Source organism: Manis pentadactyla, chromosome 1 (assembly GCF_030020395.1).
Source record: "Manis pentadactyla isolate mManPen7 chromosome 1, mManPen7.hap1, whole genome shotgun sequence".
NCBI lineage: Eukaryota > Metazoa > Chordata > Mammalia > Pholidota > Manidae > Manis > Manis pentadactyla.
This window is the reverse complement of record NC_080019.1, coordinates 113,481,375-113,500,530: the sequence shown is the minus strand read 5'-3', so window position 1 is coordinate 113,500,530 and position 19,156 is coordinate 113,481,375. Positions and strand designations below refer to the sequence as shown.

Genomic DNA, 19,156 nt, shown 5'->3' with positions numbered 1-19,156 from the left:
TTCTAGAGTCCCTTTTTCCTGTTGGCATACATGGTGTTTTAGAAGTGGTTTATCTTCCGTTTTGATTAATGATCTGTTGAATGTCACTTTAATATTCCATCTACATGTGTCTCAGTACTGCCCCACCCCCAGACTAATCTAAAAACTAGTAAGCTGTTAATATATATATATATACACAAACACAGATACACACAAGTCCTGAATATTTTTTGTATTTTCAAGTTTTCTTAGACTGTAACAAATGTATTCCTCCTGACAGGTTCTTTCTGGACTGTTCTAATGTGTCTCATAGGTTAAGCTTGCCCTGGATGGTTTATTGGCAGAGCAAGCGGAGTTTACAGACCTTGGAGACAGCGTGATATGTGTGGAGCAACTTCTTAAGGAGCACAAAAAACTGGAAGGAAAAGGCCAGGTTTGTTTTTTTCTGTTTGTGTGGACAGTGTCAGGTCATGTCCACTCACTGTCACTGGAAGGTTGCTAGAGGACACACCCGAATCCTGCCTTTTCAGTCACCCCACTCCCAGCCCAGGTGGGGTGAGAGCTCTGGGCAGCCCTGCCTGCTGGAGGAGGAGCAGCAGGAGGTCACAGCTGGCACATTATACCCACTGCAGGATGTGGGGCAGGGGTTGGTGGTAAGGAGGTGAAATTTTAAAAGGGGAAACCAGAAAAAAATAACAACGGCTTTTCTAACAAGCAAGATGGCGAAAAGAGGGAAACTGCCTCAGATTAGTTCTGTTGCCACATGGAGTTGGCAAAGCTTTCTCCTTTCTCCTGCCCCAAGACTGGTAAATATCAAACATGTAAAGGAATGTGTGTTTCACAATTCTCAAACAGGAATTAAACAGTTTGCCTCTCCTGCACGTAAGTCAGCAGTTAGAAGTGATTCTATTTTAAGTCCTTATAAATTGGGGCTATTACAAATTAAGAAAGCTGAGTCATCTCTTTCCAGAGAAGTTCCTTTCTGCTTTTTTTAGTTAGGGTCTCGATATTTTTTTCTCTTGAGAACAAGTCCTCTATGTTTTGCACTTCCTTTCTGTGCTAATCTATAGGCATGTTTCCCAGATTGTAATTTTTATAGTATTAAGAGATTTTCTTCTCAAAGTGTGATCCTCTGGCCAGCAACATAGACGTCACTTGTGAGACATCAAGCAAGAGTGAGAACTTGCTAGAATATGGAATCTCAGGCCCTACCTCAGAATCAGCATTTTAATAAGATTCCCAAGTGACTGACACACATGTTATAGTTAGAGGCATATGGCCCCAGAATAATAAATGTAAACCAAGGCCACAATGACCCTAAGAGCTGTCAGTTATAGACTCTGAGCTGCTTCTGCACATGCGTGAGCACTTGGACCCACCTGTGCACCCAGCCTTCCCTAGTGAGCACCCCTTCTGATGTCAGTGATCATTTGACAGCTAAACATTTTAGTGCTGAAGGCACGAGTCATAGAAACATTTACTGAGCAATGAAAAAACTGAATTTCATGTGTCTGATGATTATGTTTCAGATTCTCCAAGACAGTCCCAATTTTATGTAATTTTAGTTTTTTTTTCAGAAGACTTTATTAAAAGTAGATACTATATAGTTTCACTTACATATATTCATATATTAGAGAAAATGCCTCATTAAGACCAGTTCTTTTATATGTGGTTTGGAAAATACACTCAGGGTATATCTGTATATCTATATCTATATAGCCATGGCTATAGCTATATCTATATCAGAGTAGCTACTGACCTACCAGGAAAGCATTCATTCATTGCTAGTTATTCCTTGGCTTAGGTTCCATGGGTATGGTGGCAATCCAGTGGGGACCCTGCTCTCATAGACCTTTTATTGTACTTGGAAGAGACAAGTAAAAAGTAATCAAATACACAATAATATCAGATAGTGACAAGAGGTATGAAGAAAATAACAGAACATAATAGAGAGTGACTCGGCTGCTACCTTTGCTAGTATTATGAGGAAAGTGTCTCTGAGAATGTGACCTTTGATCTGAGACCTGGATAGCCATGCAAAGATTTAGGGAATAGCATCCAAGGAAGAGAAACTGCAAATGCAATTCTCTTGAGGTGAGAATGAGGTTGGCAAGTTCAAGGAATGTGGCTGGAGCACAGTGAACCAGGACGGAGTGAGGTGGAAGCCTCGGCCGTGGGGGCTGGATTTGATCCTCAGTGGAACCCACTGGAGAGTGCTCTGCTTTGTGTTTTAAATATTGCAGGTGGCTCTGTGTGAGTGCGTCTACTTTCTTCTGCCCATCTCCTTGGACATGTGATCCTTGGTACATGCTATAAAGATCACTGACAGGAGCTAGGGGCAACACCTATGCTCATGGGACATAGGAATGAACCTGTGACTCATCTTTCAAGGCCAAGTTCCTGAACTAGCTAGTCTAACTCACTGTAGATGACCACAGACCCAAGCAGATTGGTTTTCCCATCTTGTGCTTTGCTTACCCTGTTTTATCCTTATTTTCTAAAGGATGCAGTGGACCTATTTTTCTGCCTTTGAGTGAACTGAGCAAAGCTATCTTATCATAACTGGGACCTTTTTTTTTTATTAAGGTATCATTGATATACAATCTTATGCTCAGATTTCACATGAGCAACATTGTGGTTACTACATTCCCCCTATTATCAAGTCCCCATCACATACCCCATTACAGTCACTGTCCATCAGCGTAGTAAGATACTGTACAGCCTTCCCCGTGCCCCCACATACACATTATGCATGCTAATCGTAATGCCGCTTTCTTTCCCCCCACCTCTTATCCCTCCTTTCCCACCCATCCTCCCTGGTCTGTTTCCCTTTGGTAACTGTTAGTCCATTCTTGGGTTCTTCAGTTTTTTCTTTGTTCTTATACTCCACTTAATCATTTGATACTTGTCTTTCTCCACCTGGCTTATTTCACTGAGCATAATACCCTGTAGCTCCATCCATGTTGTTACAAATGGTAGGATTTGTTTTCTTCTTATGGCTGAATGATATTCCATTGTGTATATGTACCACATCTTCTTTACCCATTCATCTACTGATGTATACTTAGGTTGCTTCCATTTCTTGGCTATTGTAAATAGTGCTGTGGTAAACATAGGGGTGCATATGTCTTTTTCAATCTGTGATCCTGTTTTTTTAGGATAAATTCCTAGAAGTGGAATTACTGGGTCAAATGGCATTTCTATTTTTAGCTTTTGGGGAACCTCCATATTGGTTTCCACAATGGTTGAACTAATTTACATTCCCACCAGCAGTGTAGGAGGGTTCCCCTTTCTCCACATCCTTGCCAGCATTTGTTGTTTGTCTTTTGGATGGTGGCCATCCTAACTGGTGTGAGGTGATATCTCATTGTGGTTTTAATTTGCATTTCTCTGATGATTAGCGATGTGGAGCATCTTTTCATGTGCCTGTTGGCCATCTGAATTTCTTCTTTGAGAAGTGTCTGTTCAGATCCTCTGCCCATTTTTTAATCGGGTTATTTGCTTTTTGGTTGTTAAGGTGCATGAGCTCTTTATATATTTTGAATGTCAGCTCCTTATCAGATATGTTATTTATGAATATATTCTCCTATACTGTAGGATGCCTTTTTGTTCTACTGATGGTGTCCTTTGATGTACAGAAGCTTTTTAGTTTGATGTAGTCCTACTTGTTCATTTTTGCTTTTGTTTCCCTTGCCTGGGGAGATATGTTCATGAAAAAGTTGCTCATGTTTATATTCAAGACTTTTGCCTATGTTTTCTTCAAAGGATTTTATAGTTTCATGACTTACATCAGGTCTTTGATCCAATTCGGGTTTACTTTTGTGTATGGAGTTAGACAGTAATCCAGTTTCATTCTCTGGCATGTAGCTGTCCAGTTTTGCCAACACCGGTTGTTGAAGAGGCTGTCATTTCCCCATTGTATGTCCATGGCTCCTTTATCATATATTAATTGGCCATATATATGGGGGTTTATATGTGGGCTTTGTATTCTGTTCCATTGATCTATGGGTCTGTTCATAACTAGGACTTTTTTTAACATGCCTTCTAAGAAGCATTGTTTCTTCAGGTGGTTAGGCCTTGGCTAATCTTGCCATTTGTTCTATAAAGTTTTAAAGGAACAGGTGCTGTCTGGCTAGGATCCACCAAACCTCCTTGGGCTTGTCCTTCACTCAGCACTCAGTGGCCAGGTTCCCTCTCGTCATAGCCATACACTGATGTCTGGATTGTAGCCAACTTCCTTATTCTGTGCAGTGACACCATCCTTGTGAGTAGCCTCTGAGCCACACTAACCAGACTCCTGCTACATGATAATTGAGCCTGTTTTTTTTATCTTGTTCTACTTGAGGATTTAGCAATCTTTTGAGCATTCATTTCTAACTCTTGGAAACAGTGATTTTACCCTACACCCCTTCTTACTTCTTTAAAAGCAGAATCTGCTGTAGGGATTTGGCTGTAAGTCATGCTGAGGCCTTCCTTGATGGGCCATCAGGTAACAGACCAAGACAGGGCCAGGGAACCAACCCGATTTCAGCCTTGACCCCTCCCCACAAGGCCAGGGGACCAGCAGTTACAGTCTGTGTCCAAAGGCATGGAACCTACCCCATTAACCTCTTAGCAATGTGATCTGCCTGGAGGGGCATGGCTTTTTTTCTTTAATGGAAATTTTGAAACACACACAAAAGCAGCAATGAACTCCCATCTGTCTATCACTTGGTTTCAACACCATTAACTTTCTGCCTTTCTTGTTTCATCTGGCCCACTTCCTCATAGATACATTCCATTCCTATGCCATTATGTGTGAGTTCGTTCTGGATTCCCTGGTATAAGTCATCCTTTTTCACTGTTTTCTTCCACAGCAGACACTTCACTCTTTCATCTATCACAGTAGTGGAGTCCTTGTGCAGGGAGTCAGGGAGGAGTAAGTGATCATGAAAAAGATTTCCACATTATATGTTGCAACTTGACTATCCAGGCTTCTGGATTTTCAGCATCTGAAAGAAGCCATGCATGTCTGTGATCAGTGGACCATATTTCAGCCATTCCTTTCTCATTATTTCTCTTTTGCTTTTGTGGTTTTGTTGCCTGATTATCTTGAGCAGAAGCTGTAGAGAGTAACAGTAGCTGTGACTTGGAGGTTTTATAGGAACTGTCTTAGTAGGCACCTGAAAGATTTGAGAGTTACAGTCTGTCATTCATGGTGCCTGTGGGGAGGCCAACTGGGAGAGAAGGTGATGAGACACAGGCTTTGAAGCCAAACAGACTAGATTCAAATCTCTACTCTGACAACTACTGGCTTTGTGATCTTAGTCAAGTTTCTAGCCTTCCCAAACAAATCCCCTCCTCTGTAAAACAGGTAATAATAATTCCTACCTCAGAGTGCCTGTGAAGATGAAATGAGGTAGCATCGTGGAAAAGTCTTAAAGAGTGCCTGGAGTCTAGTAGGTGGCCAGAACTCAGAAACTATTATTATTATCTATTCATTTCAGTAGAATGAACTTCCAGCTTTCCAATGCTGGCTCCTGAGTTATATTTATGGATCTTTTCCCAAGACCCCGAGACATGGTACATTTTTCCTCCAACATCTCAATTGTTTTAAGAGCAGTTCTGACAGGTGAGGTGCTGCATGTCATGTGAATGGCACACTGTAATTACTACAGGGTACTTGGGAAATATCTTGTGGTGAAGTTTCCTGGGCCCAGAAAACATATGCTATTTCATAAACTAGGCAGCTGGACTTTTAAAAAAAAGAATCAACAGAGACTTCCTTGCCAAGTTTTCATGCTTCTATATTTGACTTAAAGTTGGAGAGCTTTCATCAAACTCATGAGTCTGAGCTTAGGCAGAGCAAGTGCAGCCCTTTTTCTGTGTGTGTGTTGTTCAGAACCAGATTCTGGAGCCAGACTGCCTGAATCTGAAGCCTGGCTGTTCTCTTTACTACCTGGGTCACCATGGGCCATTGTGTCTCCACTCCTCTTCTTTAAAACAGTGCCTCCGTTAAAGGGATTTTTGTGAGGAGTAAAGGAAAATTTAAGTCAATTTTAGCATTCAGAACAGTGCCTAACATGTATATAGTAAGCTGTCAGGGAATGTTAACTGTTGTCATTCATCTCACAGAGGTAGTGGGGTAAATTCTATGCTATAGAATGTATCCTAGGTTCAATCTGCAGTGGCTGAGCAGCTCTAGTAAAATGGTCTCAATCACTTTTCATTCATTTTGCAAATATTTGTTGATCTCCTACCATGCCAACCACTGTGCTAAGCCTTGAGGACACAGCAGTGAACAGAACAGTTAAAAAAACAGGGAAGGTCACTATGGATAAAACGAGAGTTCCTGTGGCCAGGATTCTAACCTGGCCCTGGCTGACTAGCTCACTGCACACCTCTGAGCACTACATGGCTGTTGACTCTATATAAAGAGCTCCGCCCAGTGCTCTGGGTGCAACACGGTGGCATGGCTGCAAGTCTATAAAGGAGAGCAGAGCAGAGGCTGGAGTGGTGGCAGCACCAAGGACAGAGGCCCAGAGGATGGCTGTGCGGGACAACTGTGCAGAGAGGCCCGGAGGATGGCTGTGCGGGATGGCTGTGAGGACAGAGGAGCCCAGAGGCAGAGACCAGCTTGCTGCCTGCAGACTCACTCTGAGTGAACGGGATTTTAGCGACTGACCTGCCATTGTGAGAATAAAGTTGGGTATAACCCTTCCACCCCAAGAACATTTTGCTGTCATTTTCTTTGGTCACACTGAATCCATAGCGAACTTGCCCGGGGCTGAAAACCATTGGCAAGACAGTCGCTGAGGCAGGAGTTTAGTCTGGTGGCCAGCCTTGTTGAAGCCCCCTCTTACCTGGGTTACTGCGGTAGCTCTCCAGCTGGTCTCCCTGCCTTGCCTTTTCTCTGCCATTCTCAGTACTAGAGCTGGAGCAGTCCTTTTAAACATATGAATGAGATACTCTCCTCAGAGCCCTCTAATGCTTCCCATGTCCCAACAAGTAAAAGCTAAAGTGCTCACAGTGGCCGCAGGGCCCTCCCCAAACCGATCCCCCTCTTTCCTCTCTGTTGAGTCTCCTACCCTCATTTCCTGCTTATATCCTCTGTTCCAGCTGCAGTGGCCTCCTCCTGCCACCTGAACATGTCAAACGTACCCCCACCTCTTGGTCAAGTCCTACATGGCTTGTCTTTCACTTCAGGTCTTTGCTCCTCGAAGGTTCTCAGGACCACACTTGGATCTGAAGGTTTGCCAGGAGGACTCGTAGGACTCAGCATATAGTTATACTTGTACTTATGATTTATCACAGTGAAAGATCCCAAGCAAAATCAGCAAAAGGTAAAGGTGCATGGGGAAAAGTAGAGAAAACCAGGCACAAGCTTCCAAAGTCCTCTCTCCATGGAGTCCCATGGGATGTATTTAATTCCCCCAGCAGTGGGTTGTGACAACATTGTGGAATGTCTATCAGGGAAGCTCATCAGGAGCTCAGTGCCCAGGGTTTTTACTGGGGCTGCTCATGTAGGTGGTCTGCCTGCCAGAATTCCAGACTCTCAGACAGAAAGCAGGGTTTCAGCATAAAGCATATTGTTTGCACAAACAGGTTGGGCATGATGAGCCGTTCTTCTCAGGGGATAGCAGGAACCCTCCTGACGTTCCTCGATGCCACCCAGGGGCCAGCCTTGCAAGAGGCTTTCCCCAGGACAGCAGCCTCAGCCTGCGCTGTCACCTCTTCTGCATGGCCTGAGAACACCTTCTCAGGAAGTCCTTCTCTCACCGTCCTATTTAAAGAGGCAACTCCTCCAGCTGCACTCTGTGCCCTGCCCCTGCTGCTGGGTTTTTTCTCCACAGCACTCATCACTTCCTAAAATATTATTTAATCTACATATATAATAGTTTGTTGCCCGTGTCCCCTATTCAGATGTAATCTTCATGAGGGCAGGGTTTTTTTCTTTGTTTACCACCGAACCCCAACACCTAGGACAGTGTTTGGCATGTGGCAGGTCCTCAGTAATATGTGACAAATGAATTAAAAACAGAAAAGCATGGCATATATGGTTAGAACAAAGGAAGCCATGCAGAGAGACGGAGGAGATGCGCTTGCTAAGTAGGTGAAACCAGAGCAGTCAAGGGCCTTCTGGGCACAGGAAGGAGTTTAGATAAACATATTTCTAAGTCTCATGACTCCCCCATAGAGTCATAAAACCAGATCTTCACTAGCTTCTCAAAGTCACTTTACTGCACCCTCCCCCCCACCCCACTCTCCTCAGGGCCACATGTCTGTCCCTTTTCTGTTCGGTTGACAAGGGAATTCAGCATCTCTATTTCTGTGTAGAAACATTTCATGTTCTTTTGCTCTAGAACTTATCACAGTTGTAATAATTTGATTATTTGTAAGCTCTCTTTAATATCTGAGTTTTCCATTAGACTGGAAATTCTTGGCTTGTTAACACTATATCCTCAGTATCCAACCCAGAACTCAACAAATATTTAAATGAAGGTGAAGGACTTGCTTTTTTTCAGTGTGCAGACGACCTGGACTAGGCTAGATTCCTGGGGACCTGGAAGTACCACAGAGCTTTCCCAGGCTTCCCAGCCCTAGACTCTCAGCCTAAGACCTGAATCAACTTGCCCCTAGCCTCCCTCCAGGCTGGGAGCACACAGTGCCAAGCAAACATCAGCCTCCCCGTGCCCTGGCGTCTGATGCTTGTCTGTGGATGCTCACTTCACAGGAGCCCTTGGAAAAGGCCCAGCTGCTTGCAGTAACTGGGGAACAGCTTGTCCAAAGCCACCACTCTGCAGTGGACTCCATCAGACCCAGGTGTGTGGAGCTTAGGCACCTCTGTGATGACTTCATCAACGAAAACAAGAAAAAATGTGACATTTTAGGAAAGTCCTTGGAGTTGCATAGAAGGTTGGACAAGGTGAGCAAAACAGCCATGACCATGTTGTCTGCAAAATTTTCTGTAGAACTATCTTAATCATACTGTCCCTCCTGCTCCACATGATTGCTGAGAGGATAAAGAACCTTACGTGAAACAGTGCTCAAGAGGCATTAAAAACGATGCAGATTCTAGGTGGTAAAGGTATTGAAGGTCAATGTGCCCCAGCCATCCCACTACATCCCTTAGAAAGAATTAAAGTCCTGTTCCCTCTGTGTGGATCCAGACATAAAAAGTGTGTTTTGGTCTGGCTCTGTGGGACATCTCTTGATTCCCCTTCAAGCATACATACAACCAAGAACTATATTTACAAAGTGCTTCTCTTCATATAACGGTATCAGATTATGAATCTTTTTGGAAAAGTTTAAGTAATAATGACCATTATACATTCCTTCCATATATTGAGCACATACTATGTTTCTACAAGGATCATAATTATTTTATCTAGTTAATCCTCAAGGCAATCTATGAGGAAGGTTTTTATGGCCTCATTTTACGAAAGCAGAAACTGATCCTCAGCCTGGTTAAGTTGATGGGTCACAGGACTTAGCACATGAGAATCACCTGGTGATTATAATCACAGATTCCCTAATGCACCACTCTGGAGACCCAGACTAGTAAGCTGGGATGATCAGCATTTTCATCGTGCCCAGGTGATTCAGGTGCAGGTGGTATGGCAAGGACACTGGAAACCCTGGATAAGTGATTGCCCAAGACCATACGTGGAGTAAATAGGGGATGGTAGAGTTCAAGTCAGAACTGCCAAATTCCAAACCCCAGGCTAGGCAGCAACATTGTGCACAGAGAGCTTCCAGGGGTGGAGCACAGCCCCTGGTGCCCTTAGGTGGTGCTCTCTGAGGTGAGTGCCCAGTCAGCAGGGCAGTGACTTCTGGAGCCTTCCCTGGCATCTGTTCCCAGGCAGCATGTGGCTAGCGGCCATGAGTCAGCAGGCTTCACTCTCACAACTGTTTGTTTGATGGCTGGGGCACCCACCCAGACTGTTTACATCATCCCATCGCCAAAGGGATTTTAATTTCAATGAAATACAGCTGTTCCAGACGCAAGTGGCTTGGAAGGGCCTGGTGCACAGCCTGCTCTATGGGCTGAGCGCTCTACAGGATCAGCTGCTGGTTTCCTCATTCCATTTCTGCTCTGGAAATAATAGCCTAATGCTGATGTGTAAATGTGTGTGTGTGTGTGTGTCTGTCTGGTGGAGCAAGTAGCCACTGTGACTCTGCAGGAGACTCCAGCTTAATGTTTCCTGCAATCTAGGCACAATGTTTCAAGAGAAAATTTTCACAATATGTATCAAACATGACTTCATATTGTTTTGAAAATCCAAAAATGTAGGAAGGGGGAGAAAAATAGTTACTCATGGACACCTACACATCCCACTCCTCTCCTCATCCCCAAACAGTGGTAGTAGTTAATTTTTAAATACCTTTATTGTTTTTTGTTATAAAAGTAGTACACATTCAGTGTAGATAATTTAGGGGAAAAAAGATAAATTTAAGTTATCTGCAATTTCCCCACTTAGAGATAACTACTTTGGAGTGTTCCCTTCGATCTTTTTCCCTCTATACTTATTTTATGTGGCTCCTCAGGTCACATGGTAAATGGAAATGCAGACATTTTGCACTGGCAGCAGCTTTTCATATAACTATCCAGGGAGCACAAAGTGCCCTGCTTTCTGTTTGCATCTTTTAAAAATTGAGTTGTTAAAATTCATCACCTGATTTCATATCAGAATTCTGGAATGTATTGCAGATCTGAGTTACACAGCTTTGCCTTCTGGGATGCTGCCCTAGGAAAGACAAATGCCAATGAATGTAAATGTGAACAGAGGAAAGTGGTGTTTTTGTTAAAAGGGATAGTCCCTCCCCCAGGAAGGCAGGTAGGCAACAGTTCGAAAACCTCATCCATCAGTCACCCTGTGTTCTTGTAGCCCAACTAGGATGCAAGACAAGTAGCCCAGAAGGTAAACCCAAAAAGTCATGGGTTACATTTCTCTATGGTTAGACCAAACTGAGAAATACTTAACTCTCCCCTCCTAGAGATGCAACATTTAGTATCAGTGGAAAAGAGAGGAATGTTTATACAAGTCATTTTACTGACTGGGTGACTTCCCTGAGAAGTCAATAGATGGAAAATTGGTTTGGGTTTGTCCACCTGACAGTTGTATTTACAGTGGTTGGACCTCTGAACTTTATGCTGTCCCCCAACAATTTACCTTTGTCTCAATTTATCTTGAATCCTTGTAAAGCCCAGATGAGCTCAGATCTCCTGAGGCTTGTGGTGACTGAGCTGTGGGCAGGTGACTACACAGGGTGCTGTGTTTCTTTTCAAAAGGTCAGCCAGTGGTGTGAAGCAGGAATCTACCTCTTGGCTTCCCAAGCTGTAGACAAGTGCCAGTCAAGAGAAGGGGTTGACATTGCCTTGCACGACATTGAGGCCTTCTTGGGCACAGCAGAGGAGTACCAGTTGTCCAGCTCCAAGGAGTTTTACAACCAGTTTGAGTTGATGCTCCCCCTTGATGTAAAGGTAATGTTTCTGGGTTATTGGGAAGGAGGTGTTGGGGGGCCTTTGCCTTTTGCCTCAGAGTGTCCAAGTGGGTTGTACTGAGCAGTCATGCCAGTTCTTGAGCCTTTAGATGGCCTCTTAGACTACTGGTCAGTTCTTCCTGGCAGACAGACTCTTCATGGTCTGACTGAAATATCATCTTCAGTCATTCATTTCTCTACAAATACTTGTGAGCATCTCTAATGTATCATACACTACACTAAGGACACAATGATGAGCAGAAATAGACATGGTTCCTTCCATCACAGAACTTACAGTTTAGTGGGAAAGGCTGACATTAATAACTGTCAAACACAAAATGTGTTATAAACTGAGATATGTACTCTGAAGATGGGATTCAGGGTCCCACTGGGCCTGTGCATGTGATAAAGGAAATTGACCTGAACTGGGGGTCCCTGAGCCAAGGCCTGGAGAATGAATACAGACAATGGGGCAGCATTTCCAGACAGAAGTAACAGCATATACAGAGGCCACAGGGCTGGAGGGAGCCTAGAAGAACAAGCACAGAACATAAAGGTAAGGGTGGCTGGCGTACAGAGAGCGAGGGAAGAGTGTTTGGGGTGAGATCAGAGGACCAGATGAGGTGGGCTTTGTGGGCCATATTATGGAGTTTGCCCTTTAATCTAAGAGAAGTGGGAAGCCACTTAAGCAGGGGAATAACTTGATTGGATTTGGACTTTGAAAGGAGCACTCTTCTGTGGAGCCAGCAGTTATGAATAGCACACCTTCCTCTGAGACACAAATAACCTTGTTTGTACCTCTGCTCTAAGGGCTTTTTTACATTTTTTGAGGCATGGAGTTACCGGTACTGGGGCTACAGGTACTGGTAGCAGCTACATCAGCTGGGCCTTCTCACTGTCCCCTCTGCAGGGGAAAAGAAGGGTCCTTGTGTTGGAGGAAGGTGGTCTTCCCACCCCCGAACCCGCCACTCACTTCAAGCTCATACCTGACTGCCCAAACCCACTGGGAGGAGTCAGGGAAGAACATCACCAAGGTCCAACTACACACCAAGCTGCCCCCACTGCACTTGGCCCACTCTGCCACTTGTTCAACAGACATGGATAGTGTTGGGTCCATGCAATCAACCTCCAAATAACCGGGAGATGCATGGATGCAAAAGCAAGAGCATTTATTGGGTAGCCAGCATGCTGGGGTCTCACACTCGCAGGTGGAGACCCCAAAGTACAAGTTCATTCTCCTTTTATACACAGGAATGGGGTCATGTACAAAGCAGGCCATGCGCAGAGTGGGCTATGCGCAGAGTGGGCCGTGCGCAGAGTGGGCTGTGCGCAGAGCGGGCCTAGATATGACCTGACCTTTACTGAATCTTGACTGCCGGGTGGGTGAGCTGTCTTATTTCTATTGGCTGGGAGCATCTGGCCAGTTTTGGTAACTGTGTTGGTTAAATTTTTTGCAACTCTTGTAACTTCTTCTTGATGTGACCTGTCTCTTACAAAATAAAGTCACTTATAAAATGGAGTAGCTTGTGTCAAGACTCTTTAGTCAGGACTCCTCATTCCCCCTTGAGTTTTGTTCTATTTCAAATCTTTGAAGTAACAGAATAGGGTCTTCCTTACTCAAGGGCCTGTACTGAGATCTAAGGACCATGAGTTGGATGATGGAGATCCATTTCTGTACAAATTTGAGGAGGGCATTGATAAGGCAGGGGCCACATGTAAGAGCCAGTATCAGAAGTAAGAGGGGACCCGCTACTGCTGATAATAAAGTTGTTAGCCATGGGGACCAACTGAAAAGGCTTTCATACCAGTTTTGGGTGGCTGCTCTATTTCTCTGCCTGTTTTGAATCCTAGTTTTTAGTTCAGTCAAAGAATTTTGAATTACACCTGAGTGGTTGGTATAGAAGCAACACTGTTCTCCTAAGGCCACACATATCCTCCTTTTTGCAAGAGCAGTAAGTCAAGTTCCCTTCTATTTTGTAGTACAACCTCTGCTAGGGAGGACAAATACTGTTCTAGCCAGGCTAGAGTAAGTTCTACTGTTTGGAAATCGTGGTGCATAGCATCACTGAGGGCTTTGTAATTTTTATCTTGGAGGACTAGAGATGCTATGCCTGTACCAGCACCGGCCAGCCCAGCCCCCAAAATGGCAGAGACTATTATGGTGGAAATAATTTCTCATTTTTGCCTGCTTAGACTCTTTTGACTTAGGGAATAGCTATCAATTATTTCTTCTTCACCATGCACTACTATCCGGGGGATGAGTTGCATGAGAATGCAGACATCATCATGAGTTCTAAGGGTGTCAGCATGGATACAAGTGGTTATTCCCATTTTACAGGCCCACCAAGTGTTGGGAGGGGCTACTAGGTATGATTGGATCTTGGAAGTAACTTTAAGGGTCTGGCTACATAAGTGAAGGTAAGGAAGCTGTCAGTTGGTGGCAACACAAAGTCCTTGCCCTGTGAGGGCCTATAGGGTAACTCTAGGAGCACACTCAAAACTCCTTTGGGACCACCAGCATTTGGAGGAGTCTGTCTCAGTAGAGAAATTGGCTACTAGAGCATGCCATCATAGAAAGGGGGTTTGGAGTCTAGGCAAAGCCAGCAGGATTGGGTTACTTCTGGCTTTGAGATATTTAATACCTGGTAAGTGGCCTCTACTAGGCGGAAGGGACTGGGTCCAGTTAGGGATGGGGAGGGGGTTAAGTGGTGTAGCTTTGAATCTGACCCTGGATCTGTCCTAGGCGAAGGGTAGGTAGGTCTTGCGGTAGATTTCTGAGGTTTCTCGAGGAGTGGAGGAGGAGGCTGAGGCTCCTCCGGGAGTGGGGGAGGAGGAAGCACTGGGTTCGGTCCCCAGATGACTGGTAGTTTATTCAAGAGTGGGGCCTCCTGGAGCATAATCATAAAAAGAGCTCCGGGGTCTGCTCCCTTTGCATAAAAGCAAAGGTCCCACATTCTCCCCGACTTCCATTCTTCCCACTTAGTTTTTCCTATGGAGGTGAAGCGAATGCGGATTGGGTTACACTTTGGGTTACTCCAACAGGAAGGCCCCTCAGACTGGCTAACTTGTATCCAATCACCTTGTACAGAGGGTCTCCAATCTATCCTACCCATAGACTCACAGCCCCAGATGGCACAGAAGAAGTGTTCTGGGCCCCCACATTTAGCCTGCTGAGACTGACTTCGGCTATGTCTGGGACAGACATAGAAATTGTGTTGACGTGTCAGGTCTCGGTGCCCTGGTGTCCTACCCCCTATCCCTTGGGTTGGGCGTGGGTACTTGGGGTCGCCTCTTAAGCCCCAGTTTGTCCCATACAATTTACAAACATCAAAGTACAGATTGGGGAACCATGACTTAGGGTGTCCTTCTTGTTCTGTAGAGTTGATAATGTCTCCAGTCTCGGACTTGATGATGATCCACTCAAGTTTCCTTGGGAAGTGGGGACTTCCAGCCACCATTAGTTCCAGGGCTAAGGCCTAGAGAACCAGAAGTGGCCACATGTTGGGTAATTTTTACTCTCAGAGGGTCAGTCGGATGGGCTCGAATTGTCCATGTAGACTCTTGATCTCTAGGAGCGGCCTTGACCTGAGTGTGATGGATCCACGCTGCTATCCTGTCAACTTTGATCGCCGTGGGAGTTGCTAGGATGACTGTGTGAGGTCCTTTCCAATGTGGCTCTAAGGTTTCTTTTTGATGCCTTTTGATCAGTACCAAGTCTCCAGGTTGGAAATTGTGGGGCTCCGGGGGAGGTTGTAGTACACCGTCTGAAAGTTCTGACGTAAGGCTTCTTGGACCTGAAACAAAGCCTGTAGGGAGGAAAGAAAGTTTTTATCTTTTTGCTCAGCTAACAGATCAGCTCGCAAATTGGGAAGGATTGGGGAGGCCTGCCAAACAGGATTTCAAACAGGGTCATGCCCAATCTATAGGGAGTGTTCCTGACCCTGAACAGAATGAAGGGGAGGAGAGTCACCAGTCACTGCCAGTTTCTAGGTTAATTTGGTTAAAATCTCCTTAATGGTCCGATTCATCCTTTCTACTTGACCTGAGCTTTGGGGATGATATGCACAGTATAGCTTCCAATTAGTCCCCAATATATGGCTCAGCCCTTGTGTTACCTGAGAGATGAAAGCTGGTCCATTGTCTGACCCAATAAAAGCAGGGAGGCCATACCTTGGAATAATATCTTCCAGGAATTTCTTGGCAACTACTACAGCAGTTTCTTTTTTGGTTGGAAAAGCTTCTACCCATCCAGAAAAGGTGTCTACAAATACTAGCAAATACTTGTAACCATATTTTCCTGGTTTGACCTCGGTAAAGTCTACTTCCCAATAGGCTCCAGGCCTTGTACCTCTTTCTCGGACCCCCATTTCGGTTGCTCCTCCCTTCGCATTGACCAACTGACAAACTTTACACCAAGAGACTGCCTGATTGACTAATAATTGGAGGCCATGGACCCAGAGATGGGAGCTCTGGAGCAGTTCTGTCATTTTACGCTCTCCCAGGTGTGTGGCCTGATGAATGTGTGAGACTAGTTGGGCAGCTAGGAGGGAGGGTAGAATATAGTCCCCTCTTGGGTCTCGATACCATCGTCCATCTTTATGAGCATAATGTGGTCCCCGCTTCTGGATCTCAGACATCTTTCTGAGTGTACTCTGGTACTTACAGTAAGGTAGGAATAATAGCAGTTGGGGGTGGTGTTGGCTGCTACCAGGGCCTTGGCCGCCTCTGCTAGGGCGGCTTCCTTGCCTGCCAAGTCTGCTTTATTATTTCCTCGGGCCACTTGCCCTTCGCCTTTTTGGTGCCGGGAACAATGTATAATAGCAATCGCCTGGGGAAGCCAAATGGCCTGTAGCAAGTCTAGGATCTCTTACTTGTTTTTGATAGTTCTTCCCTCAGCTGTTAATAGTCCTTTTTCTTTGTAAATGGCCCCGTGTATGTGGGCTGTGGCAAAGGCATACCTGCTGTCAGTATATATGTTTAGCCACTTACCTTTTGCCAATTGAAGAGCCTTGGTGAGGGCTATCAGTTCTGCTTTCTGAGCTGATGTTCCTGAGGGTAGGGGGGATGCCCATACGACTTCCATCTCTGTAGTCACTGCGGCTCCTGCATATCTTACCCCATCTTTGAAGAAGCTGCTTCCATCCATGAACCAGGTAGTATCGGGATCCAACAAGGGAACATCTCCCAGATCTGGGCGTGTTTCCTGTAGGTGGCTGAGGATCTCCTCGCACTCGTGTGAGGGTGAATCTAGATTTGGATCCGGTAACTGGGTGGCTGGATTTAATGCTTTGCTAGCAGTAAAGCGGATATGAGATGGATTAAGGAGCACAGCTTGATAGTGGGTGACACACGAATTTGACAGCCATCAGTCGGGAGGGCATTTTAAGACTCCCTCGATGGCGTGGGGTGTCGTGACCACAAGAGTCTGGCCCAGCATCAACTTGTCTGCATCTTTAACAAGAAGTGCAGTGGCGGCTATGATGCGGAGGCATGGTGGCCATCCGCTGGCCACTGGGTCTAATTTCTTTGATAGATAAGCCACTGGTCTCACCCAGGGGCCCAGCTTCTGGGTGAGAACTCCTTTTGCCACTCCCTTCCGTTCATCTACATACAGGTGGAAGGGCTTGGAGACATCTGGGAGGGCTAGGGCTGGGGCCTGCAGGAGAGCCTCTCTGATTTTGACAAAAGCTTCTTCCATCTCAGGCGTCCACTCAAAGGAAGGTTCCTGTCCTCGGGTGGCCTCATATAAGGGCTTAGCTAGTTCAGCAAAGCCAGGAATCCAGAGGCGGCAGAACCCTGCTGTCCCCAAGAACTCTCTGACAGCCTGTCTACAGTCTGGCCTTGGTAGCTGGAAAATAGTCTCTTTTCTGGCCTGGGATAGCCATCGGTGTCCCCCCTTGAGTTTGTATCCCAAGTAGGTGACTTCTTCTAAACAGAGTTGAGCTTTTTTAGCAGACGCTCGGTACCCTTGTTTTCCCAGTGTCATAAGTAAATCTTTAGTGGCTGCCTGACATTCTGTTTCTGTCCGGGCAGCTATTGTAAATCATCTACATATTGAAGCAGGCTCACCTCTGGGTGGAAACACCGATACTCACTCAGATCTTCGTGGAAGGCCTTGTCGAAGATGGTCGGTGAGTTCTTGAATCCCTGAGGCAACCTGGTCCATGTTAGTTGACCATTCAATCTGTCCTCTGGATCTCTCCATTCAAAAGCAAACAGCAGTTGACTCGAGGCGGCTAGTGGTAAGCTGAAGAAAGCGTTTTATAGGTCTAGGACAGTGTATACGACCCTGTCAGGTGGCAGATAGCTCAAAAGGGTGTAAGGGCTGGGGACTGTGGGGTGGATGTCCTCCACCCTTTTATTAATTTCCTGCAAGTTCTATACTGGACGAACGTCATTTGTCCCTGTTTCTTAACAGGCAGTAGAGGGGTGTTCCAAGGCAACTGGCATGGGACTAGAATTCCTGCATGTTGCAGGCATCGGTTATGAAGGACAATGCCCACCTTTGCTTCTTGGGGGATCGGGTACTGCCACACATGGACAGGGGTGGCAGTGGCCTTTAGTTGGATCACTATCAGTGCCCGATGCTTTGCCCACTTGATGCCTCCTGTCTCAACCCATACTTCCAGGATCTCTTTTAGCCACTTATGTCGGAGCTCATGGTTATCTTTTTCTCTTCTCGGGCTAGTGTAAGGTCTATGTTCATCATTAAGCGATAAGGTAAGAATGCTGATGGGGGCTCCGCTCTGGTCGTTTATGGAAACCAAGTCGCCCTCAAAGTGAATGTGGGCTCCCACCTTGGAGAGCAAATCTCTCCCCAGAAGTGGGTAGGGGCACTCAGGGATAACCATAAATGAGTGGGATACCCATCCCAGTTTTAGGTCTACAGATCTTCGGGTAGTCCAAGAATATGGGTTAGATCCTGTGGCTCCCTGTACCCAGGACTGTTTGGGAGAAAGGGACCCCATAGGGTTCTTAAGGATTGAATGTTCTGCTCCAATGTCAACCATAAAAGTCACTGGCTTCCCCTCCACATGCAGGGTTACCCAAGGTTCAGGGAGGAGGACTGAATCCCATCCCCCTCAGTCATTTAAGCCTTCTATCTGGAGGACCTTGGGTTGTTCCCTGGTTTCTCTCTTGGGGCATTCATTTTTCCAGTGGCCTCTCTCTTTGCAGTGGGCACACTGGTTTCTCTGCAGTGGGTTCCAGCCCTTGGGGGAGGCTTTGGGATCTCGAGGGCCCCGTTGTTCAGTCAGCCTTTTTAATTCCCGGTTCCAGGCAGGACCTTCTAATGAATTAGCCAAGAAAATTTTAGCCAACCTGTGGGTCTGTCTCTCTTCTGGGGTGTCTTGGTTATTGAACACTTTCTCAGCCACTGCCAAAAGTTCGACTAGCCTTTTTCCCTCAAAACCTTCTAATCTTTGTAACTTCTGCCTTATGTCTGGGGCCAATTGATTAACAAAGGCCAAACTTAACGCGGACTGGTTTTCAGCAGCTTCTGGGTCCAGGGGAGTATAGGTCCTGTAGGCTTCCAGCAGTCTCTCAAGGAAAGCTCCAGGAGGTTCTGTGGGCTCCTGTTTCACCTAAATTACTTAAGACAAATTGGTGGATGGTGTGCCACTGCCCGGAGACCCCCCATCAGAATCTGGCAGTAGACAGTGAGCCTCTCCTTACCTTCGTCCATATTGAAGTCCCAGTTGGGCCTACTCGAGGG

The 19,156-nt window shown here is 45.7% G+C and overlaps 1 protein-coding gene across 3 annotated transcripts in view; it reads left to right on the top strand.

Moving 5' to 3' along the window:
- MCF2L2 (MCF.2 cell line derived transforming sequence-like 2) overlaps positions 1-19,156 on the top strand; it is a 274,274-nt gene that overhangs the window by 110,918 nt on the left and 144,200 nt on the right. For all 3 annotated transcript variants that reach the window (XM_036926717.2, XM_036926715.2, XM_036926718.2), the window contains 3 exons: positions 293-412; positions 8,693-8,884; positions 11,252-11,443. In XM_036926717.2, coding sequence (XP_036782612.2) covers positions 293-412; positions 8,693-8,884; positions 11,252-11,443 — 504 coding nt within the window. The remainder of the gene's footprint in view (positions 1-292; positions 413-8,692; positions 8,885-11,251; positions 11,444-19,156) is intronic.